The sequence below is a fragment of the Pelodiscus sinensis genome, chromosome 10 (assembly GCF_052426305.1).
Source record: "Pelodiscus sinensis isolate ZL-2025 chromosome 10, ASM5242630v1, whole genome shotgun sequence".
Taxonomy (NCBI): domain Eukaryota; kingdom Metazoa; phylum Chordata; order Testudines; family Trionychidae; genus Pelodiscus; species Pelodiscus sinensis.
This window is the reverse complement of record NC_143061.1, coordinates 600552-625350: the sequence shown is the minus strand read 5'-3', so window position 1 is coordinate 625350 and position 24799 is coordinate 600552. Positions and strand designations below refer to the sequence as shown.

The following is a 24799-nucleotide window of genomic DNA, read 5'->3' as shown; positions in this document are numbered from 1 at the left end:
AACTAATTGACCATTCATTATCAGTGGGAAATAGGTCAATGGAGGGATGATAGGAATTACTAGAGAACTTTCTGGGTGTCTGGCTGATGAGTCTTGCCCACATGCTCAGGGTTTAGCTGATCGCCATATTTGGGGTCGGGAAGGAATTTTCCTCCAGGATAGATTGGCAGAGGCCCTGGAGGTTTTTCACCTTCCTCTGTAGCATGGGGTACAGATCACAGCTAGAGGATTCTCTGCATCTTGGGGTCTTCAAAGTATTTGAAGGCTTCAATATCTGAGATATAGGTGAGAGGATTATTCTGGGAGGGGTGGGTGAGATTCTGTGGCCTGCACTGTGCAGGGGGTCAGACTAGATGATCATAATGGTCCCTTCTGACCTTAAAGTCTATGAGTCTATGAGTTACGCAGGGAGGTGGTGAATCTCCATCTCTAGGGGCTTTAAGTACTGGCTTGACATATCCCTGTCTGAGATGATTTAGTTGGGGTTGGTTCTCCTTTGAGCAGGGGGTTGGACTTGATGACTCTTCCAACCCTAGGATTCTATATCAGGGATATTAGTGGTACATAAGTCCAATAGCTCTCACTGCAGACAAAGAGCTAATTTCTAGCCTTAGTTATATAATTGCCATTTCCAGCAAGTTCAGTTGGAGTTGCAATCCTGTAACTGGGAGCATAATTCAGCCCCAAATAGTTTTATTCTTATTTGTATGCAAGTGTTGGAATCGAAAGTTTATGATAGAGAATCAGTAAGAGGAGTGCAAAAGCAAAGAATAGCATCAGCAGTTTGGGGCGCTGTTTCTTTGAGGAGAGCAACTGCGGTTCCGACCGACACCGATGGCAGTAGAGAAGGAACTGAAGGGACTGTTGCCGCACATGCGTGGCAGCGACACCATGCGTGCCGCCTGTCCCGTTTGTGCGGCTCACCAGAAGGCACTGCTACTGTAAATCTCCAAGTAGGCGCGCAGTGGCACCTCAAGATAAAGGTGGAGCACCCACCGGGATACTCCTCGAAGAAGTCAGCACTATACAATCTCAATAAACAAATAGTAAAAATCCATAGAAAACCATTGTCAAATGGGGGATATTTTTAGTGGTACTAACCTCAATGTTATTTACTATTTTTGTTAGTGATCATCACATAAATTTAAAATCACTGTTGATTAAATTTACAGATGACGCAAAGCGTGATGAAGTGGTCATGCCAAGCAATTTGGATTGCGTGGGAATCTGCTTTTATTGAAACAAAATGTGTTTTAATACACGCAAAAGTAAGATCATATGTCTGGATGCAATGAATGTTGACCATTTCTATAAAATAGTGGACTGTGTCATGTTAAGTAACTTAGTATCTATGGAAGATAGCCACAAAGCATCCTTAAGAACTGCGTGCAAGCCGTGGCATAGTGTATAGGCCTGGGATGAGACGGTGTGTCAGAAATAGGGTCATAGCACTGCAGAGATTCTTGCCCTATGAGGTGGCTTAACTTAGAGAAGTCCTCAGAGGTATCTAAATTACAGTATCTTCAGCCCCAGAAACAACCCAGAACTGGTGGAAGGGGGCTGCAAAGGTGTGGCTTAGTTAAAGCCACCTCATTCTCTCTCCCTCTGACTGAATTCTGCACTGCACCTCTAAAGGGCACAGCATAGAATTCCACTCGAACCATGCTAATAAAATTTCACTCTTCCTTTCTTGAAGATTTTCTCTTCATGTTCTAGTTACTCCTAGAAACACTGGCATCACTTTACCCTATCAGTCTATTCCTACAGAAGAAATAGAAATGATGGGAACTTAGCAATACTTTCTCAGGTGCAATGTGGTTTGAATAATTGCGTCCTAGTTTGTTGATCCATCATGTTGGCTTTAGCATTGATTTCCCCCCCCCAGCACTATTCATCAGCATCTGTTCTTCCTTTTCCTGCATGCATGTTCCTCCTGGTATTGTAGATTCATAGATTTCAAGGCCAGAAGGGACCAATGTGATCATCTAATCTGACTTCCTATATAACAGAGGTCACAAAGCATCTCCAAAAATTCCTAGAGCAGATGGTTCAGAAAAATATCCAATCTTGATTTAAAAATAGCCAGTGATGGAAAACCCAAGATGTTCTAATAGTGAATTACCATCATTGTTAAAAAGATGACATCTTATTTGCAGTCTGAATGTATCTAGCTTTAACTTAGGAATTGATTGTGTTAAATCTTTGCCTTCTGGATTGAAGAGCTCTGTAGTAAGGAGTGATCCACCCAGTGGGGCAAACTCCACCCATTGATATAGAGTCTACACTCAGAGACAGAGATTCTATTCTGCTTCACGAGTGAAGGGGTGGGGTGCCCCTGGGGTTGTGTATGGACTATAGTTTAATCACTTCCTCACTTGTATCCGGGACAAGGTGGGTTATGTCGATTGCTTGTAAGCCACCTACAGTTCTTGTTACTGCTGTAACCCACTCTTCCGCTGCGGATTGCTTATGTTTATTTTGTACAACTTGTTTGGCTTTCGCACAATAAAACTCTTCTATTACATTTCTAGTCCCCATGTATTAGTAAAAACTCAGAGGGGTGAACACCTTAGAATGGAAGTTGTTTGTGACTCTGAATAACACATGGCACTTTCAAAAGCTTAAAACTGAACACTGACTTTTAATACAACTTTGAAAGTTTGGTATGCAGAAGAAAAATGCTGGTTTTAAGCACCTTATTATATAAACTCTTTCATCAGCCTGTTCATTTACAAGCTGACCTCCTGAGATTGATAAGTAAAAATGGCAAAATACTATGACCCTTTCACAAGCCAATCCTGTATTTCAGGGATTGGCAAACTTTGGTTCCTGGCCCATCAGGATAAGCTGCTGGCATGCTGGGATGTTTTATTTACCTGAAGCATCTGCTGGCAGGGAGCTCATCGGTTAACTGTCTGGAAATGGAGATGGATCATGTGAGGATTACCTGTTGTGTTCCTTCCCTCTGGGGTATTGGCCACTGTGAGCAGATACTGGGCTAGCTGGATCTTTGGTCTGACCCAGTATGGTTGTTCTTATGTTTTTAATTGTTTACACTATCACATCATGAATACCAAAAACAGTGCTGTAAAGCTGTATGAAATTTGACCCATTCATTTTACAAAATGCTGTATCTTACAAGTCAATTACAAAATATGGCACTAGTGTCAGTCTGCTACAGTGTAATTTTGATCTCTTCATGCATGTTGACCACTAGACGTCCTAAGTCTCGAGCCAATCTGAAAATATAATGTGCAGAACTGATGGAATCTATAAAAAAATTTAAATAGCCTATTATTGCCACAGGCATGCTAATCTACAGGGCTGCTTCAGAATTAACAAAGCATGATTATAATTTGACTGTGATTAAGCAGGTGACATTCCCATGTAAAATCTTTAACAAAATTATTTTCTAAGATAGTCATTTATAGTATTTAAAATGAACAATATTGAAATAACACAAAGAGTAGGGATCACCGAATGAAATTACAATAGGAAGTAGGTTTAAAATAAACAAAAGGAAGTACTTCACAAAACACAGCACAGTCAACCTGTGGAGCTCCTTGCCAGAGGATGTCGTGAGGTACAAAACTATAACATGGTTGAAAAAAAAGCTAAGTACATTGATGAAGGTTAGGTCCATTAATGGCTATTAGCCAGCATAGGTAGGAATGGTGTCCCTAGTCACTGTTTGTCAGAAATTGAGAATGGGTATCAGGGGATGGATCACTTGATTACCTGTTGTATTCATTCCCTCTGGAGCATCTGGTATTGGCCACTGTCAGAAGACATTATACTGTGCTAGATGGACCTTTGGACTGACCCAGTGTGGCTGTTGTTGTGATTGCCTAGGAAGTAGCATTACAGAAAACACTCCCAAGCAACTGGTGATCTTCTACCCTGCCTGAAGTGATTCCAGGTAGCCTTTCTTGCACAAGACCGTCCACACAGTGTGGATCTTTTCTCTTGTGCAAAAGCACACGCAGGCTGTGTCTACATTGGCAAGATGCAGTCACTTTTGCACAAAAACTTGCCGCCTGTCTACACTGGCTGTGAGTTCTTCCGCAAGAACACTAACGTTCTAATGTAAGAAATCAGCGCTTCTTGCGCAAGAACCGTGACGCTCCCGCTCAGGAATAAGCCCTCTTGCACAAGTGTTCTTGCGCAAGAGGCCAGTGTAGACAGGCATGAATTGCTTGCACAAGAAAGCCCGCTGGCTAAAATGGCCATTGGAGCTTTCTTGCGCAAGCGAGCATCTACACTGGCATGGATGCTTTTGGGCAAAAGCACATCTCTTGCACAAAGGCACATGCCAGTGTAGACGCTCTCCTGTGCAAATACTTTAACGCAAAAACTCTTGCGCTAAAGGTATTTGCGCAAAGTCTTGCCAATGCAGATGTAGGCGCGGTGCGGCCGTTCTCTTGCGCAACAAGCCTGCAGGGCAGAGTAGTGAGCCAGGTCTGGGTGCCAGGGTGGGGCAGCTGCCCCAGCAGGCCTGCCCCCCATAGCTACTGCCACGCCCCCTGGCGAGAGGCGTGTCCATTGGTTCGGGGCCTCCCACGTGCTCCTGGCCCTGCCGGCTCCCCAGGCCACGGCGCCTTTAAGCGGCCGAGTGCTCACCTTGCCTGCCCCACTAGGTACCAGCCCCGAGCCGAGCTGACTCCTGATTGGGCCGCCGCTGGGCTCGGTCACGTGGGGGCTGCTCTCTCCACAGCCGCTGGGCCGCCATTTTGGCTGGAAAGTTTGGAATTTCCAGCGGAGGCGGCGGGAGGGAGCGCGCGAGCAGCCCCCGCCGCGCGGCAGTGTCGGGCGCGCGAGCCCCGGGCCCCCGGCCGGCTCCCAGGGCGGAGCTGCCTGGCGACGCCCGCCCGAGCTCCGAGGGGGCTGCCCCGCCCCGTCCCGGCCCCGCTCCGGACCCCGGGGTCCGGGTCCGTCCTGCCCTCGAGCGCGGGGCAAGGCCCCTCCGAGCCCGGCAGGAGCGAGCAGCGCGCCCCCCGCCGCTCCGCTCCGGCTGCCGGCCCGTGCCCCGCGCGAAGTTCGGGAGGGCGGCGACAGGGCGCGTCCCGCCCGAGTCCAGCGGCGCGCGGCGCACCATGCCCGTCCGGAAGCAAGGTGAGAGCCGCGCCGCGCGGACCGAAGCGGCGGTTAAACCGCCTCGGTGGGAGAAACCGTCACCCTGCGCGCGCGGCGCGGCCCGGCTTGTGCCGAGAGCGGGGTCAGCCGCGGGGACTCGGCGCCTCCCCCAGTGTCTGCGGAGTTCGCAGCGGGCTGCTTGTTGCTGAGCTCGCTCGGCGGACGAGTCCGCTCGGGGGCGGGTGGCTCTGGAGCTGCAGCGTCGTGTGTCCGTGGGCGCGTAAAACCGCCTTGGAGACACCTGCCTCTTGGGGAAGAACCTGCAGTAGGAGCGGGGAGTCAGGAACTCGTGATGAATTGGGTAGAGTTCTTGAAAGTGGCGTATCGAGCGTGTGATATCAAGAACTACTGTACTGACCACTATTGGGCAGCTGCTATCTCTCCCCTCATGGTGATGTTTAATTCTAACTTTTTGTTTTGTTTTTATTTGCAGATACCCAGCGGGCTCTGTATCTCCTGGAGGAATACCGCTCTAAATTGAGCCAAAATGAGGACAGACAGCTGAGAAACTCCATAGAGCGTGTCATTAATATCTTCCAGAGCAACCTTTTCCAGGCATTGATAGGTAGATGTCTACATTTTTTTTAAAAAAAAAATTTTTTGTGCAAAATCATCTAAAATTTTTTTTAAAGTAAAAACACTCAGCTTTTCACTTGAGGGTATTAACAAGTGAGGTCTCCAAATACTTGAAAGTCTGAGGGGTAGTCGTGTTAGTCTGTAATTTTTAAAAACAATGAGTAGTCCTGTGGCACCTTAGAGTGCAAATGAGGCTAACTGAGTCAGCTGGAAGTGTCACATACTTCAGTTCTTCTGTTTGCACTTGGCTAGGAAGATGATGTCTGTTTGGATCCCTGTGAATTGTCTTATGCAGTTGATGGATTTCCACTTCAGACAGCTGAATGTAGTGCCTTGCATGTTTAAAATCCACGGAGGGGGAGCCGTGTTAGTCTGCAACTTGAAATACGAGTAGTCATGTGGCACTTTAGAGGCTAACAAAAATATATATATATATGGTAATGAGCTTTAGTGGGCAAAACCCACTTCTTCAGATGAGATTGAGTGGAAGAAAAATGGGGGGGGGGGATTCAGAATAAGATAGGAGAAGGAGGGGAAAAAAAATTACCTGTCGACTGGAGTCTCAGTGCTATTTGAGTGGGCTGAAAGTGCCCATACTTCTGTTCATCTGTTTGTACTTGGATAGGAAGATATTGTATGGCATCAGCTACTTAAAAATTTATCACCTCAGCATCTTTTTGGAAGCTTTGGGTTTGGGGTGATTATATAGATATACAAAAAGACTTACCAGGAGTTGCGTGGGTCTTTCAGGATAAGGATGTCAATGGGTAACCGATTACTCGCTAAGCATCACGCTTACTGGGACCCTTTGTCTCCCCTCCCACCCCATCCTCTGGCTCTGTGGCCAAGGCCTGGGGGGAGGGGGAGAAGAGTTTAGGGCAGTGGTCACCAACCAGTAGCTCAGGATCTACCAGTAGATCTTGGAGCCTGTAGCGGGGTCAAGCTCTGTCCAGTCCAGCCCAGCTGACCCCCGCCTTCAGTCTCTCTCTCTCTCTCTCTCTCCCTCTGTGTCCCTGCTGCTGCATGGCGGCCGCTTTACAGTCTCAGCTGGCCCGTTGGCTTGTCCGTTCCCCGCTCTGTTCCTCGGGCTGTCAACAATTGGGCTCGGCCGGCCCATCTGCCGGGGGCTGCGTTGCTCCTGGGCCCCCCCAGAGGCATTCCTTTGCCGCTGGCCCACTCCTCTCTGGTGTCTGCCGTCCCGGGCGCTCGCCGCCCCTCGAGCTCTCCACCTGTGGGAGGTGAGAGCACAGCCAGACCCTGCTCTCCTCCCCCATGCTCCTCCCAGCCCTCCTCCTTTTGGGCGTGTGGCCCGGCGTCCCGCCCCATTGGCGTGCTGGCGTCCCTGGGCTCTAGAGTCTGCCGCTTGCGGCCTGCCCCCTGCTGCGCATGTGCTGCTGGTGCCCCGCTCGCAGAGGCGGCGGCGGCGCCTGTAGGGTTGGGAGCTGCCGGACAGCGGACATAAGTGCGGGGAGCGGTTTCCCCGCCACAGCGCCTCTGACAGGTGATCCTGACTGGTTTGGTCAGGAAGCTATCGCGTGCCAGCAGTTGAACTGCCCTGCCCCTCCACCCTCTGTCATACTGCTCCTGACCTCTGCCTGGGAGCTGCCCCCTGGGAGCCTCCTGCTTGCTGTGCAAGGTGTTGGGTAAAGGGGGGTGCTGATGTCAGGGTGTCCTCCTTCCCCCCCCCCCGTACCCGATCTCCACACAGAGAGAAGGGAATGGAGGGAGCTTGGCAGTGCAAATCGCTGTAACTCTCACACACTGTGTGTGTGTCTGTCATTTTCACAAACACACTGTCCTTCACTCTCCTCTCCTGACCTAACACATGTGGGAGGTTGTTACTTCTTTTACTGCTTGCAAAGTGGGTTAGTTTTGGATTTTGACTGGTCTGTGCATTTCATCATTTTCATTTCTCATACATTTACATTTAATTCTTTGAGTGGTGAGTTCTAAAGTACCTAATCTTTCACGGCTAGAGTAATTATCCCTGTGGGAATTGCTGCTCCTGGAAGTGGCTGGCATGTCCCTGCAGCCCCTGAGAAGGGCAGAGCAGGGGGTCTCCATCCACTTTCCTTGCCTGCAGATGCCACTCCTGCACCCAACCTCTTGCTCCAGACTTGAGTCCCTCTGCACCCAAATTCTTCCCAGAGCTTTCACCCTGAAACCCCTTCTGGACTCCAATCCCCTGCCCTGGGCTAAGCCCGGAGCCCCTCCCACACTCCAAACCCCTTGGTCCCTGAATAGAGCCTGCACCCAACCCCCTATTCCAGCCTGGTGAAAGTGAGTATGGGAGAGGAAGAGGGATGGAGTGACCAGGGTGAGGCCTTGGCGAAGGAGTGGAGTGGGGGCAGGGCCTCAAAGAAGGGGTGGGAAGAAAGTGGGGCAAGGGTATTTGGGTTTGAGGTAGATCTTATATTGTACTTAAATTGAGAAAGTGATCTTGTGATTAAAAAGGTTGGAGACCACTGGTTTAGGGCTATGGGCTGGACTCCTGGCCCCATTACAATTGGCCCCTGTTGAGCCACAGATGTTGCCAGACCAGAGAGTCCTGGTTTAGAGAGCTTCCACCTGTACTGTACAAGTAATTGAGTTAATAGGATCTCCCTTAATCCCATTGTGTGAAGGCATTGTAGCACATGCAGTTGTTCAGGAACTGCCTGCTCCACAATAGGGGAGAGAGATAAGCATTGTGAATAAGTCTTTGTGAAGATTCCCAATGTCAGACTGCATATGGACTCAGGTGAAAACTATTTCCAGGAGAGGGTATTTTATTGAAGACTTCCACATTTAACAAATGTTTACCTCTAGGTTAAAGAGCTCTCTGAAATGCTTTTATTTAGACTTACTTTAATTGCCCTTTCTCAGAAACTTTTCCCTGTTAGACCTATCTTTCTTCAGTGGATGCTGATAAGGTGAATACAAATATAGGGACCTTAATGTGAATTTAAACTACACCATTCAGTTTCAAACTCATGTTCATAATGGATTGAACTGTCTCCAGTATAAGTAACTTCTTATTTTGTGTTTTCTTAGTTGTATTTAAAATAGCCTTTTATAGCTACAGTGAGTAGGGATGTAAAATTCTGTTTAATTGGTTAATCATTTAAACATATAGTTTAACTCAGGCATGTCCAAAGTCTGGCCCGCGGGCCAATTGTGGCCCGTGTTCCGATTTAATATGGCCCCCGCTTCCTCCCCCTCTCCTGGCTCCCCGGCGCTCTTTTGAACTGGCGCACCCAGCGCGCTGCTTCCGGCCGCGCCACCGCCGCCGCCCATGGCCTCCGCGGTCCTAGAGCCTGCCCTGTAGGGCACTTCCGCAGCCCTGCTCGGCTGCGGGTTCGCCCTGCCCCCGGGCCGCTGTGAGGCCGGCGTGCCCTGCGCTCTCCGCCCGCCTCCGACCCTGCGGGCCCTCTGCCTTGGGACTGAGAATGCGGGGACGGTCCTCACGCATGTTCACTTCTTCAAATCTGGCCCTCTTTGAAAAAAGTTTGGACACCCCTGGTTTAACTGGTTAACTGATTCGAGTGGGGTGCCTCCTGCCCACCACTGGGCTGGAGTGTCCCCCTGCCACAGGCAGGGGCTGCACCGGCCAGGCTGGAGAAGCCCTGGCTTGCAGGGTGCTCTGGCCTGCTGTGCATAGGGTGAAAGCAGCCCCTGCTATAGGCAGGGGTTGCCAAGCCTGGCCTGAGCAGCCCCCTGTCTGCAGCAGGCCTCCTGCGGGGTTGGAGAAGTCCTCTGCCCCGTGGCTGGCGGGAAGCTGCTTCAGCTACGTTAACCTTAACTGTTAAGCCTTGCCTATTAAGGATAAGCTTACTGGTTAAACATTCACATCCTTAAGAGTAGTTTTGTTGTCAAGGTTCCTGTCATGATCATGAGGGTTAGCCAGCATCCTGGGGACTAAGGGGTTAACTATGTCCCTTACCTAGCCAGGTGGAGTGGCCAATAGGAATGTAGGTAGGAATTTGAAACTGGGACAAAGGAATTTTGGATTTTTCCTCCTTTGTGTCTGGGGCAGTTCCTTCCAGCTTCTGAGGAAGACAGACATGTCTTTCTCTCTTGGAGGGAGAGAGAGAGACACCATTCTTCACTTTCTATAAGTAGGATAAAGTTTAGATAAATCTGTTAGGTTGTATTATTTTATGTGTTGGGTATGGGATCTGATGTCTGCACTTTTAAATAATGTTTTGGCTTTTTTTTGTAACTAAGTTCTAGGCCCATGGAGTCTCTCCATGAGTGTATACATTGTTACCTTTCAATCTAATCATTATGCTTTCAACAGGAATATTGTGGTGCTAATAAAAATTTTATCTTTTCTTTTTATTAACCTGGTATTGGTAATAGGGCGTCCTGGTTCGTACTTTAGGGGTGAGATTTCCCAAATGGTCTCTCCCCTGGTTTCTTTATTAATTTGGGTGGTGGCAGTGAAGAGTCTATCCTCAAAATCCAGGGTTTTAAGATTTTTGGGGGGAAGTTTTATACCAAAGCCTGGTAGATAAGGTTTTGGGGTACACTTGCTGGCCCCCACTTCTGCATTTATCATGCCAGAGTGGGGAAGGAGCCATGACAGTTCCATTTATTAAATGATAGGGGGAGAAGGGATAGGATTTGTTACTCTTAGTTTGATAAAAATTTGATGTCCATTTGAGCTTAAATTTAAGAACAAGCAGGAGGGAAGTATTTTTGTATATTTAAATAACGGTCTGATATTACCAAGAAAGAGAGAATGATTTCTGCTTATAAACTGAGAATCATTTTTTAATAATCAGAACCTGTCTATTTTTTGTTTAATGGTATTTTTGCTTTAGCAATACTACCTAATGGAAATAGTGTTCTGAAAAGAAAAAATGCTACTTTTTATTACGGTAGGAGTACGGATATAAGCGACTAATCAACTAGTTGACTGTGAAGCAAAAGCTTATCGGATAGTTGACACACTAGTCAACTAGTTGCTCCCCATTCCCCCTCTTGCTGCCTCTATTAGAGGCAGCAAGTTGGGGGGGAAGAGGAGAGGGTGCTGGGGGGAGCTGGCTTTAAAGCTGCAAAAGCGGCGAGGAGTCCTGTGGCACCTTAGAGACTAACTGAAGTGTAGGAGCATAAGCTTTCGTGGGCAAAGACCCACTTCATCAGATGCATGAAAAGCTTATGCTCCTACACTGCAGTTAGTCTCTAAGGTGCCACAGGACTCCTCGCCGCTTTTGCAGATTCAGACTAACACGGCTACCCCTCTGATACTTTAAAGCTGGTTTCCCTTGGCTCCAACTTGGTGGAAAGGGGCAGGTGGCATTCCACCTTTAAAATGTACAAGAGTCCCCATTGGGGTTCCTGTGCATTTCAAAGTGGAAGCCCTGCATTGAGCGGGGGGGGGGGGGGGGGGGGGGGCGGAAGGGAGGGGAGGAAGGAGAGAGAGTTTTTTTTTTTTTTTTTTTTTTTTTTTTTAAAAACATTAACGCAGTAGAGACTGGATGTGTTGCCTTGTATTTTGCATCATTTTTGCCCCCTTATTCCAATAAAGGAAATACTGACATTAAGTAATTTTGTAGCTAAAAATGTGTTGACTGAGTTATACTCTTTTACCAAAAAAATTAACTTTCAGGGAGAACATATTAGTTGTTGAAAGTTTACCTATTACATCAGCTTCTGGAATCCACATAGGTGGGCCCTTATGCCCAGGCAGAAGTCCGCTAACCTCATTTGGACTTGGTAAATGGACCTGACTGTCAGTGTGGACAGTGCTAAGTCACTGGTAGGGCTGCTCGTTGGAGTGGATTAGCAGACCAGGGAGAGGAAGCAAAGCGGCGGAACACGCGGGCAGCCCAGACGCGTCTGGGCTGTCCGCTGCCCACGTGCTCCGGGGCTTTGCTCTGCTTTGCTCCCTGTCCCCCTGGTCTGCAGACCAGGAGGACGGGAAGCACAGCTGTGGAGCATGCGGGCGGCGGGCAGCCCAGACGCGTCTGGGCTGCCCGCCGCCTGTGTGTTCCGCCGCTTTGCTCTGCTTTGCTCCCCGTCCCCCTGGTCTGCAAACCAGGGGGACGGGGAGCAAAGCAGAGCAAAGCCGCGGAGCCCGAGGGCAGCAGGACAGCCACGGCGCGTCTGGGCTGTCCCGCTGCCCCCGTGCTCTGCGGCTTTGCTCCGGGCGCCTGCGGTACAGCAGCTGGGGCGCTGCCGGTTGGTCCCGTAGCGCCGCTCTGGGCGCTACGGGACCAACCCGGCAGCACCCCAGCTGCTCTGCCCCAGGTGTCCCCAAGTCAGCGGCTGCTGAAACTGACCAGTGGCTGACTACAGGAAGCCCCTGCCTGGGGCTTCCTGGAATCCGCTGCCAATCAGTTTCAGCAGCGGCTGACTTGGGGATGCCTGGGGTTCTTAAGTTGAATCTGTATGTAAGTCAGAACTGGCATCCAGATTCAGCCGCTGTTGAAACTGATCAGTTTCAGCAGCAGCTGAATCTGGACGCCAGTTCCGACTTACATACAGATTCAACTTAAGAACAAACCTATAGTCCCTATCTTGTACGTAACCCGGGGACTGCCTGTACTTATTTTTCAAATTTTCATTGAAAGTTTGACTTGTAAATGATCTTAACAAAAAATCAAGCTAGATTTTATAATATTTTTGAATATTCTCTTCCTTTCTTAAAAGAAGTATATCCAATGTTCTGCATTACGTGAGAAATATAATCAGAGAAACGAAATTATTGTAAAATGCTGGCTTCAGTCAGATAAATTAGCTGTATGGGTACAACTGTCAGCTGAGAAGCTGGGCTCAAATTTTCTCCTGAGCTGCTGAAGTTTGCACAAGTTTTCTGGTCCTGTACCCCATTTGCGAGCTCATTCTTCTGTATCATCTTCTGTCAAGTGCAGTGGTAGGGAACCTTCCATCTCACCCCATAATTTAATCCCGTCAGTTGTGCCTGCTAGCTTTCCCACCCCATCGTGGGAACTATGGGCGCCATGACTGGGGAACCCTGAAATCTCTGTCCCTCCCTTGCCCCGGTGGGTAAGTGGGCCACGATTGTGGGTGTGGTTGTTTATTTTGGGTGGGTTTATAAATTATGATAAAAAGTTCCCTTGTCTAATTGATACTGTGCATATTAACCTCCTCATTCTCTAGCTGCTGGACAGCCTTACCAGAATCTTATGTGGTGAGGGAGGATCTGAACTATACCAATCCCTTCTTCCAAGATCCTATACCTTGTCTACACTAGGTCAAATAGATGTATTAATGAAATACGTTAGAAATTTTAATTTTAACATGTTTTATTAACACGTCTCTGTATCCTCGTGTAAACATTGCTCTATTTGCTATACCTGAAAGTTGGGAGAAGAAGCTACAGCAATTTACCTTTCTACCTTCCTCTTCTACTATGGATGATTCCAGTGTCTGACTTAACTGTTCATAGCTTTACCAAGAAACAGTATAATAAAAATACAGATAATCTGAAGTGAAATAAATTCAGACTAGAAGTAATGCATACACATTTTCACAGTAAGGATCATTTCAGTATTGGAACAGGATTTACCAAAGGATGTCCTAAATTCTCCATCAATTGAAGTGTTTTAGTGATTCGATGCCTTTCTACAAAAGACTGCTTCAAGTAGCAGTCTTGTCACAAACCAGCTCTACAAGCCAGATACACAGGGAGGCCCTGGAATCACAGTTCATCTGCAAATTTTATTCAAATTCTAATGGACTCAGTTGTGATATGGGTTGGTTGGGACACTACCTACTTAATAACCACTGAAGGTGCTACTGCTTTGAGAGTGGTATCCTTCCTGTCCTGGGAATCTATCTATTGACTTTGATTTTTATCTGCTTAGGTTTAAGTACCCATTCTCCAGATACTTAATGATGCTCTCTCCCCCACCCCCTCCCTTTTTCTTTCTTTCTCTCTCCCTCCCCTCTCCTATTTATTTCAACTTTTCATATCCCAAACTCATAACTCTGATCACCTGAACAAGTGGGCTGTGCCCACGAAAGCTCATGATACCATCTCCATGTTTTGTTAGTCTATAAAGTGCTACCAGACCATTTGTTGGTGTGGTGTGTGTGTGTTTTTTGTTTTTTGTTTTTGTAACAGACTAACTCAGCTACCCCCTGAAGCTCCTGAGCTTAGATATCACTGGGTTTGATGTAGGAATCTGTGCGTAAAATTCTGTTGCATCAGCAGGGGTACGTCTAAACTACAAGCCCCTTTTGAAAGAGGCTTTTTCAAAAGAGCTCTTTCAAAAAAGCTTCTTTTGACGAGCTCATCTAGACAGCCCATAACACTTCTGAAAAAGAGATCCACTTTTTTGAAAGAGAGCACCCAGGCAATCAGGACGCAGTCTTTCGAAAAAGCCCTGTTTGCATTGAAGAATGCCTTTTTTTGAAGGAGCTCTTTTGAAAAAAGGTATTCTTCCTCGTAAAATTAGGTTCACTGCTGTCGAAAAAACTGCTGTTCTTTCGATTTAACTTTGAAAGAATGCGACGACAGTCTAGACACAGGTGAAGTTTTTTCGAGAAAAGGCCACTTTTTTTTTAAAAAACTCTAGTTTAGACATAGCCCAGGTGACTAATGATCAGATCTAGGGTTGTGAATTACCAGCAGTTAGAATAACCAGTCCCGTTAATATTATTTAGCTGCTGTTTGCTAAAGCTGAGAGTCACAAAGTACTGGAACTGGGCTCTGTTTCATTGAAAGTTCATTTGCATCTGCAAGAGTGGGAAACTTAAGCTTTTATTTAAAAAAAAATTGTCAGAAATTCAAAGTAGATGGTCTTATACTCCCAGTGTGAGCTTCTCATTCATGGAAGAGTGGAATTTTAAATTCTGAGGTGTTTTTTGTTTTTGTGTTAAAATTATAATTACCATACAGTTCTTGATGTCAGGATTGGAAGATGGAGACAATTTCTCTTATTTTTCTGAAACTCTGATATTCTAGTATGCTTGGTCAAAGAATAAAATATTTTTGTTAGTTTTTTTTTTTTTTAAATAATGATTTAAGGATTGATGATGGGATACTCTTTGCTAGAAATTCCATTCAACAGCAAAAGTCATCCAACCGTTCTTGAGATTGTTTGCCAGCTGACCATAGAGTTGTGGCTTCTTTATTTTTTACCTTGTAGAGCAGGCAATACAATACTAGTTTGTCATAATTCATGCTACTACACTATTGCTTACTGACATGCTACATCTATTGTTCTAACAGCTTGTATTCACAGCTGATATGTAACTACTGGGGGATGTCTATATTGGAGACTTTTGCATGGTGTTAGGTATGCTTGTGTAAACTCTCAAGCCTTGCGTAAGAGAGGGGAAACTTTTTTTAAATTGGGAATGCTAATGTGATTAAAAATACTACTTAGCACCTAGTGCAGTGGTAGTTAACCTGGTGTTCTGGAGCCTCATATATCTCTGCAAGGCTATCTCTACACTTGCGGGTTCTTGCGCAGAGCGTCCACACTACCCGCCCGTTCTTGCGCAAGAAGATTTACAGTAAAGTATGGGAGAAGAGGGCTTCTTGCTCAAGAGCTATGCTCTTTCCTAACCAGTGTAAGCTCTCTTGCGCAGGAGCTCTTGCACAAAGGGCAATGTGGCTGCACAGCAGGGGTTTCTTGTGCAAGAATGCCCTATGGCTAAAATGGTCATCAGAGCATTCTTGCGCAAGAGAGAGTCCACACTGCCATGGATGTTCTTGCGCAAAAGCACATGGCTGTGTGGACATGTTCTTGCTCAAGAGAACCCGCTAGTGTAGACAGAACCCAAAAGTTTAATATGCAGCTCCTTGCATAGGTGACAACTATGGGGCTGGAGCTGTAGATGCTAACTTTGCAATGTGACCAGGGAGTGCTCACTGTTCATCTCCTAGTTCTGTCCCCATTCTACCCCTTCCTCTGAGCTGCTATGCCCTTGCTAGGGATGTTAATTGGTTAACTGGTTAAATGTGAAATTTAACCGGTTAACCAGTTACAGGGGAGGGGGGCACTCTAGCCCAACCTGCCATGCCTGGGCTAGAGCGGCCTGCTTGCCATGTGCACAGGCTGCTGTGGACTGGGCCTGCTCCAGCCCCCACTGGTTAACCAGAACCAGTAAGCATCGCTTGTTAACTTTTCACATTCCTAGCCCTTGCTCCTCAAAACAGCTGATTTTGGTGTGCAGGAGGGAGAGGGGTTCTTAATTGGCAGAACTGCCAGGAGATGGGAGGCTCTAGGGCAGGCCTGGGTAAAACACCACAACAGGGAGCCTCAGGCAGACTACCCTGTGTGCCTCACCCCAATGCGCCACTCGGAAAAGTAGCTGCCAGGCTGTTTGTGTTTCACAAACTGTGAGCGGGGGCGGGGAGTGGGAATGGTACTTCATGGTGGCTCCTGCCTCCAGCACAATCCTGTTGGCCAGCTTCTGGCCAATGGGAGCTGCCTATTTCAAGAACGGGCAGTGCATGAAGTACCCCTTCCCCATCCCCCATAGGCTCTGTAGCTTGTGCAGGGGCAAGCCAGGCTCCTGCCTGAGAAATATGCTGGGCTGCTGGCTGAGAGTCTCACAGGTAAGTCTCCTGGACAGAACCTGCCTCTCTCTCCCCTCCAGCCCTCTGCCTCCCCACTCCTGCCCTCCTACCCCACATAAACCAAACCCTCAGTCCCCCTCTGAAGCCCATACCCCCTCCCAGATGCTACACCCCAATTCTCTGCCCCAAATCACAGCCCCCTCCTGCATTGTAATCCCCTGCTGTAGGTCACAACCCAAAATCCTGCACCCCAATTATTTGCCCCAGGTCTCAACTGCCTTCACCCAAACTCCTTCACAGACCCTCCTGTACCTCAGTTCCTTACCCCAAGCTCCCTTCTGCACTAGGGGTGTTAAAATTAGATTAATCAACTAATCAAATAGTTGATGGGATTTCCATCGACTATTCAATTAGTCGATAAGTGTGCTTCTGCTTTGAAATGTAGCAAGAGCTCCAGCGGGGACTCTTGTATGTTTCAAAGGTGGAACACCGCCACTGCACCCTGACCCTTCCCACAGAAGTGGAGAGAACGCCACCCCCTAGCATCCGCTGTTCCCCCTGGCCCTTGCTGCCTCTTTCTGATAAAAGCAGCAAGTGGGGGGGGGGGGGGGGGGAGGGGAGGGAAGAAGCGACTAGTCTACTAGCATGTTGACTATCAGATAAGCTTTTGCTTATTAGATAGTTGATGAGTCGATTAGTCGCTTATATCCCTATTCTGCACCCAGCCTCCATTCCAGACCTCGCAGCGCCTCCATTAATATTATGGAAGAGTGTGGCCCTTGACCACTTTCCAAAATCTTGGAGTGCACCCCCCATCAAAAATGATTGCCTGCCCCTGAGTTAGGGGCTGGTGGCATATTACTGTGGCTTTGATATACGCCGGTAAATTCTGGCTCCCTCTCAGGCTCAGTTTGATCACCTCTGACCTAGTGTGACCAAGCTAGTATCTTTTAAAATCATGGTAGTTGGTTCTGGTGCATCAGGGAGTTTTGCACTGGTGTCCTTAGTAACTAGGTACAAGTCCCGAGGTGTATATTCTCTCTCTCTCCCGCCAGCTTTCTCTCCCTCTCTTCCCTGCCCGTTAGGCTCTCTTTCCCCAGTCCCCTCCCTCCTCATTGTTTTCTGTCTCTCCATCTCCCTGGTGTTGTGACCAAGGGCATGTCTAGACTAGGTTTTTTTGAAAGGAGATATGCAAATTTGGTGCTAATTTGCATATCTCCATCCGATCTCATTTTTGAAAGAGGGTCTTTTGAAAGTGAAAGTAGTCTGGACGTGTGGTTTGCTTTTTTTTCCCCTGGGGGAAAAAACCCTTTTTTTGAAAAACTGCATGAACATCCTTGTTTTTTTTAGGAAGAGCGTTTTTTTTGAAATTTTTTTTTCCAAAAACTGCATCCAGACTACTTTCACTTTCACAAGACTTGCTTTCGAAAATGCGATTGGAAGCAGATATGACAATTGATGCCAAATTTGCATATCTCCTTTCGGGGGAGGAAGGTAGTCTAGATGTGCCCTAAGGGATGGGAGGAGGGGAAAGAGTTTGGGGCAGAGGGGCTCCTTACCTGCTGTGCTGTGAGCTGGCAGGGAAGATGGCAGAGCCCCAGTCTTGCTGGCCACTCCCTTAGGCTATGTCTATACTGCAAGCCTCTTGTGGAAGAGCACATGCAATGGAGTGCTTCGAGCCCCACCTTCCCGTTTTTTTTTAACCTAACAAGTTTTGTCTCCTGGGTGTGTGTGTGTGGTGGGTTTTTTTTTCCCCCCAAGTGTTTTGGGATTTTTGTTGAAAGCATCTGGCAAGCCTACAGGCTGGGGTGGGGATGTGGGGTCTGGGCAGGAGGTAGGGTGCAGGATGTGGGCAATAAGTAGGGTTCAGGAACAGGTTTGGGGTCTGGCTGGGCTGAAGTGACCCCCCCCGCCCACCACAGCCAAGCTGGAGGTCCCTCCTTCCCCACCATCGCTGGGGGCTGCTCTAGTCCAACCGAAGCAGCCTTTATCTGCAGTGGTCCTGGCCCAGGTGCGCTATAGGTGGGGTCTGCTCCTGGTGCACCTGGGCTGGGTGCATGGTGGGTGAGGGCTGCTCTGGCTGGACTGAAGTCCCCCTGCCCAAGGCAGGCCCTATGGTGCCGGAGTAGGCCCTTGCCTGTGTTGTCAGGGAGGATGCTTCAGCCCCTGCTGGTTACCGATAACCAGTAAGTCTCATCCAATAAGGTTAACTATTGGTCATGCTGAAAACATGCCCTGAGTTATCTTCATTGAATAGATATTTTAAGCTGCATGAAGGAGGTAGCGTAAGCACAAGGGATAGATTAGTGTAGTACCAGCAGAGAGAGCTGAAATCTCTTCATAACTTTGGATTGAATAACTTTGTAGGTTTTGGGAGTTTTACTAGCATTCTGATAGTCAATATGATTCTGTTTAAACTCTGTCTACTAATTAGCTAATTATCCTGAGAGCTTTCCAAATGCTATATATCTTTTGTATTGCCTGTCCTGTTCTGAAATAATATGCTGACCTTTTTTTGTCTTTTTGAAGCAGTGATCAGTCTGTTCTCTGTTTTTTTTAGTGCGATGAAAAGACATATATACAAAGCAAGACATTTAACTTGGAATGAATTCCTTTTAAAACATATTGCTATGTAAGGAATGCAATAAAAAAGTGAAAAATCATTCATTGACACAGGAAAGTACTTGGCCTTCTTACATGAACAGTTTTGAAAATATGCAGGAGTTGTGGGAAGAGTTATTTTTCTCCCTTAAAATTCTGATACAGTAAATGGTGTAAATGTTATGAGGATGGCTTGCTAACTTTATTTTCTCATATGAACAATAAAAGCTCAAGATGGGGTACTAGCTGGTGTTTGCTGTGTACCACCAAATCATGTTGGGGAACAGGATGATGGATTCCTTTTGGTTCTTTTGAGTGCTTGCTCATATTCATGCCATTCTGGGTGCATGTGTTTGCCACATGCATAGGTGTCCGAAGTTTTCCCTTTATGCTGTACGAAGGGTACTGGCTCTGGAGCCCTCTGCAGTGGCATGTACAAAGAGTGCTGTTGGCTCCTCCCCCTCACTCAGTTCCTTCTTATGGCCAATGACTGTGCTGGACTTTCTTGCTTTGGTAAATACTAGTGACCCAGTGGATTTTTCTATTGGAGTTATAAATACAGGTGTTAAGATGTGTTTATTTGTGAAAACATGTAACTTCTGAAAAGTTCTGTGGTTACATGTTTACACACTGTCTCCTGTTCCCTCTCCCCCCTTCCCCCATGCATTGCTGCCTCTGTATGAGAAGCAGCAGCGCATGGGGCAGGCGGCTCCACGCAGCTCTATGAGAGGCAGCAGTGGGAGGGAAGTGACTCTGTGTGTGCTGGACCCTGCTTGCTGCCCTTTCCTGTCCTTCCCTGTCTTGTACTTGGATGCGCATTCACATCTCTAGTTATCAATAATTTGTCATTCCTTTTGTTCTCTTAGATTAGGAAGTCCCCTCTGAGACTTAGCCCAGGGACAGGGCATGCCCTGCTCCCCAGGATTTACACCTTGTGATCACTGTCAGAAGCCTATGCCAATTACGACCCTTATTTAAAGGTATATGAAGTTCTTGGGAAAGGTCAATATCAGTGATAAGAATCGCGTTTGGAAGAGCTTCAAGCCCAGGACAAAAGAGTGGGACATAAGACTAAGAGCACTTCCTCATGGAGTTGGCTCTTGTGCCAGTCACAGAGACACACAAGTCAGATTTGGTACCGAATAGGGCAGCATTGGTGTGAAGTAGGGATGTTAAATTTAGATTAATTGACTAATCGAATAGTTGATACAATTAGTCAATAAGGGAGCCTAACCTTTGAAGTGTAGAAAGAGCCCCAGGGCTTTGCTACACTTCAAAGGCAAAAGTGCTGCAGGGAGCATGAGGCCAGCAGGGCAGTCCCTCACTGGCCCTATGCTCCCCATGGTGTTTCAAAGCAGTAGCGCTGCGTGGAGCCTGGGATCAGCTGGGGATTCACCCGCTGACCCCAGGCTCTGTGTGGCACTGACATTTTGAAACACTGTGTAGAGCCCGGGACCAGCGGGATGGCCGGGGGAGGACGGGCTGCACGCGCTGCAGGGCCGAACTCGTGCTGTGACGGGGCGTGGGGAAGCACCGGCAGCAGGAGAACCTGCCGGGGAGCGTGGTGGGGAAGCCGTGGGAGCAGGGCGGCTGGTCCAGACCGGCGAAATGGCTGTGGCGGGGGGGGGGGGGGGGGGGGGGGGGGGGGGGGGGGGGGGGGATCTGGCGCAGGTGCACTTGGCATGAGGCCGGCTGGCTGGGCGATGCAGTGGGGTGACGTCACCCACCGGTGCGGCGCCTGCCACACAGAAAGTTTGGGCACCACTGGTCTATAGCCAAGCACTAAGGTACAACTGCATGTGCTCCAACCCCTCAGGAAGAAACAAACACTTAAAAGATCTTCACCAAGCATTTTTAAAACTACGATACCCACCCAAGGAAGTGAGAAAACAGATTGACCAAGCCAAACGTGTACCCAGAAGCCTGCTGCTACAAGACAGGCTCAACAAAGAAAATAACAGAATACCACTGGCCATCACCTACAATCCCCAGCTAATACCTCTTCAGTGCATCATCAGTGATCTACAACCCGTCCTGGACAATGATCCCTCACTCTCACAGACCTTGGGAGGCAGGCCAGTCCTCTCCTACAGACAGCCCACCAATTTGAAGCAAATTCTTACCAGCAACTAAACACCATACCACAGTAACTCTAACTCAGGAGCCATTCCCTGCAACAAATCTTGTTGCCAACTCTGCCAACATATCTACACCAGCGACACCATCACAGGACCTAACCACATCAGTTACACCATCATGGGCTCATTCACTTGCTCATCTACCAGTGTAATAAATGCCATCATATGCCAGCAATGCCCCTCTGCCACATACATTGGCCAAACTGGATGGTTCTTACGTAAAAGAATAAACGGACACACATCGGATATAAGGAATGGTAACATACAAAAACCTATAGGACATTTCAGTGTCCCTGTACACACAGTAGCAGACTTAAGAATAGCCATCCTGCAACAAAAAAACTTAGACTTCAAAGAGAAACTGCAGAGCTTCAATTAATTTGCAAATTTGACATTTGTCTTTTAGGATTAAACAGACTGAATGGCTAGCCAACTACAAAAGCAGTTTCTCCTTTCTTGGTGTTCACACCTCCACATCAGCTGCTAGAAGTGGGCCACATCCTCCCTGACTGAATTGACTTTGTTATTTCTGGCCTTTCTCTTGATTGGTACTCATTTTTTTTTTTCATGTGCCTGTATATTTATACCTGGCTCTGCAATTGCCACTACATGCATCTGACGAAGTGGGTCTTTGCCCATGAAAGCTTATGCTCCAATAAATCTTAGCCTATAAGGTGCCACAGGACTTATCGTTGTTTATGTGGATTCAGACTAACATGGCTACCCCCAATACACTTTACCCAAGGAATCCAAGCCTGAGTTCCTGACTATCGTTGAGTAGGGAAAATGGTGGCAAGAGCCTTCCTGGAGGCCACCACAGATCCATGGTGTCAGTGAGATGGTCATTGTAGCTAATGTCCTTTGGGTTGGCTGCGGAGGCCCAGCAGTCACTCCAGGACCCCCTCTTTGTTCCATGAATAGGGTCACATGATCAGACAGACTCAGTTACATGCGCTTTAGGACTCTGGAGCTACATTTTGGTTTCTGGGCCTCTCTGCATTGTCCCCTGCTAGGAAATGTTTTAAGTTGCAGCAACCTTTTAGATGTGCCAGGGAGGACCCAAAGGCCTATCGTAAGAAGGACAAGGAATACAAACGCTACCTGGGCCACCAATTGGGATGTGTAACTCCCAGAGTAATAAGCAGATATTTTGATTCTAATACACTAAGAGAAGTTGTTTCAACATGTATTCCTCCACTTGTCCTTATTTCAGGTAAAATGGCTAAAAACCGAGTTGAATTTTTTCCTCTGTTCTGAGTCTACAGCTCCTTGTGTCCTCCAGAGCTCTTTGTTTTCAGATTTCTTCATGTGTATCCTCTTAGGGTGGGAAGGCCATTTCAAAAGCTAGTTGAAGACAAGAGACTGATTGCATTCCGTTCCTTAGACTATTCCCAGGGTGGGAAACCTTTATTTTACACTTCACATCCCCATGGAAAAATACCAGATTCAAGATGGATTCTGATACCAGGTGGCATGGTCACATGTCTTTCTAGGACCAAACACACTTTGGGCATACAGGAAAAAACAATTTACTGAACATTGTTTTGTCAACTGGACCATTGAGTCCCACTGATGGCTTTCACTAGAAGACTTAGCTTAATAAAAGAGGTTTACAGTAGGGATATAAAATCCTGTTTAATTGGTTAATCATGTAAACATACTGGCTGTGTCTAGACTGGCCAGTTTTTCTGGAAAATCAGCCGCTTTTCTGGAAAAACTTGCCAGCTGTCTACACTGGCCACTTGAATTTCCGCAAAAGCACTGACTTCCTACTGTAAGAAATCAGTGCTTCTTGAGGAAATACTATGCTGCTCTCATTCGGGCAAAAGTCCCTTTTGCGCAAGAGTTTTGCGCAAAAGGGCCAGTGTAGACAGCTGAGATTTGTGTTGCGCAAAAAAGCCCCGATCGCGAAAATGGCGATTGGGACTTTTTTGCGGAAAAACGTGTCTAGATTGGCCACGGACACTTTTCCGCAAAAAGTGCTTTTGCGGAAAAGTGTCCATGCCAATCTAGGCGCTCTTTTCTGAAAATGCTTTTGCCTGAGTCTGGCTGGAGAGGCCCACTACAGTAAAACTCCGGTGGTCCGGCATCCAGTGGTCCGGTACACCTGATGGTCCGGCACCAACTGCAACCCGGAAGTGCTCTGGCAGCTGCTTCAAGTTGTTAGAGTAATTGATTAACTGCGGCTGGATCCACAGCCGACACGCAGTTAATGTAACTTTCCTCTCTACTGCCTGGAAGGGGGGGGGGGGGCAGGGGAAGGTAGGGGTCGGTGGGAGAGGGGGAGGGGGAGGAGGAGGGGGCTAGGGTGTGCCAAAGCAGCCGCATTCAGGACGTTCTGGTCAGTTACAGTCACTCGGGCTGGATCCACAGCCCACTCGCAGTTAATGTACTTTAACTCACCCCCTCCCCCTCTCCCACCGTCCCCTGCCACCCCCCCACCCCACCCCACCCCCCTGCAGTAGAGAGGAAAATTACATTAACTCCGCGTCAGCTGTGGATCCAGCCGGCGTGATTGTAACTGACCAGAACGTCCTGAATGCGGCTGCCTGCCTGTCACCGCCTCTGCTCTTCCACTGCTCGCAGGCTCTGCCTCCCTGCAGCAGGAGGGAGGGTTTGGCACACACCCGCCCCCTCCCCCGCTTCCCCTCCCACGAGACCCGCCCCTGCCAGAGTACCTCCTGATAGTCCGGCATTTCTGATAATCCGGCACCACGTGGGTCCTAAGAGTGCCGGATTATCGGAAGTCTACTGTACTTGGCTGAAGCAGCCTCCCTTGCTGCAGGCAGAGGCTGTTCCAGCATGCCCGAGCAATCCCTGTAAACGGCCGAGCCCCCACTGCCCACAGCAGGCAGTGAGCTGCTGTAGCCCTTAATTGAGGTTACCCATTAAGAGTGAAATGTTTACATCCCTAGTTTACACTTCATATTTATAATATCTTGTACAAGAATGATACATGCACAGAAATGGATTATGTTCAGTAGATCATGACTTTAAAAATATTACATGATGCATTTTGCTTAAAGTGTTTTGATTTATTCATATTCACAAATCAATTTTCATAAAGCATGGGGTGTCTTGTTGCAACCCCTCTCTTCTAAATCAGGGCCGTTGAGGCATTTTCCACACATCAAAGAGGGAAGTGATTTTATTTCTGATATTTTTCTCATTTCAAAGGCCCAGGGCATCCTCTGCCTCATTCTGGACCTGTGAGGCCTCAACAGGCATCTCAAAAAATTGAAGTATTGCACAGTCTCTTTGGCCTCCATAATCGTCCCTGATCCACGAAGGGAGTGGTATGCTGCCCTTGACTTGAAGGATGTATGTTTTCATATCTAAATTGCATGATCACAGACATTTCCTATGTTTTGTAGTGGCAACCGATCATTACCGGTTTGCTGTTCTCCCCTTTGGCCTAGCAACAGCACCAAGGGTGTTCACCAAGTGCATGATGATGTTGGTGGGTTACTTGAGATGAGTCATCACCCTGTGCTCCTGAGGCTGATGACCTATCCCCTAAAGAGCACACCCACCTCTCTGATTTCAGTGGGTTTTACAGCATTGAGGTGGATTGAGGAAGCCCTCTGTGGAGTGATCCCGAGGGGTTGCGCAGAATAATATGGAATAAGGTGCTGTGGACCAACAGTACTTAGGAGAAGGAAAATTCTGATTCCAAACCAAGGCAGACTGAGTTCACTAAGCCTTTTAGGCTTGTCATTCTAGGAGAAGGCAACTCTGACCTCAAACCTGTGCTTTCTCCTTCCAGTTCTGTGCCTGTGCATGATGGTCGGTGTCAGTGGGGATGGAACTCACAAGCCTGCCTCACTTAAATCCATTCATATGTGAAGGTATCTCTCTTGATGCCAAAGAT

The 24799-nt window shown here is 47.7% G+C and overlaps 1 protein-coding gene across 10 annotated transcripts in view; it reads left to right on the top strand.

The window, feature by feature from the left end:
- The first annotated feature begins 4679 nt into the window (after positions 1-4679).
- DLG1 (discs large MAGUK scaffold protein 1) overlaps positions 4680-24799 on the top strand; it is a 360352-nt gene continuing 340232 nt past the window's right edge. For 3 of the 10 annotated variants that reach the window (XM_075938331.2, XM_075938327.2, XM_075938326.2), the window contains exons 1-2: positions 4681-5112; positions 5567-5698. In XM_075938331.2, the coding sequence (XP_075794446.1) occupies positions 5094-5112; positions 5567-5698 (151 nt within the window). In that variant the 5' untranslated portion in view covers positions 4681-5093. Of the gene's footprint in view, positions 5113-5566; positions 5699-24799 lie in introns of all 10 variants that reach the window. The other 7 variants (XM_075938332.2, XM_075938328.2, XM_075938334.2 and 4 more) reach the window with 5 other exon arrangements.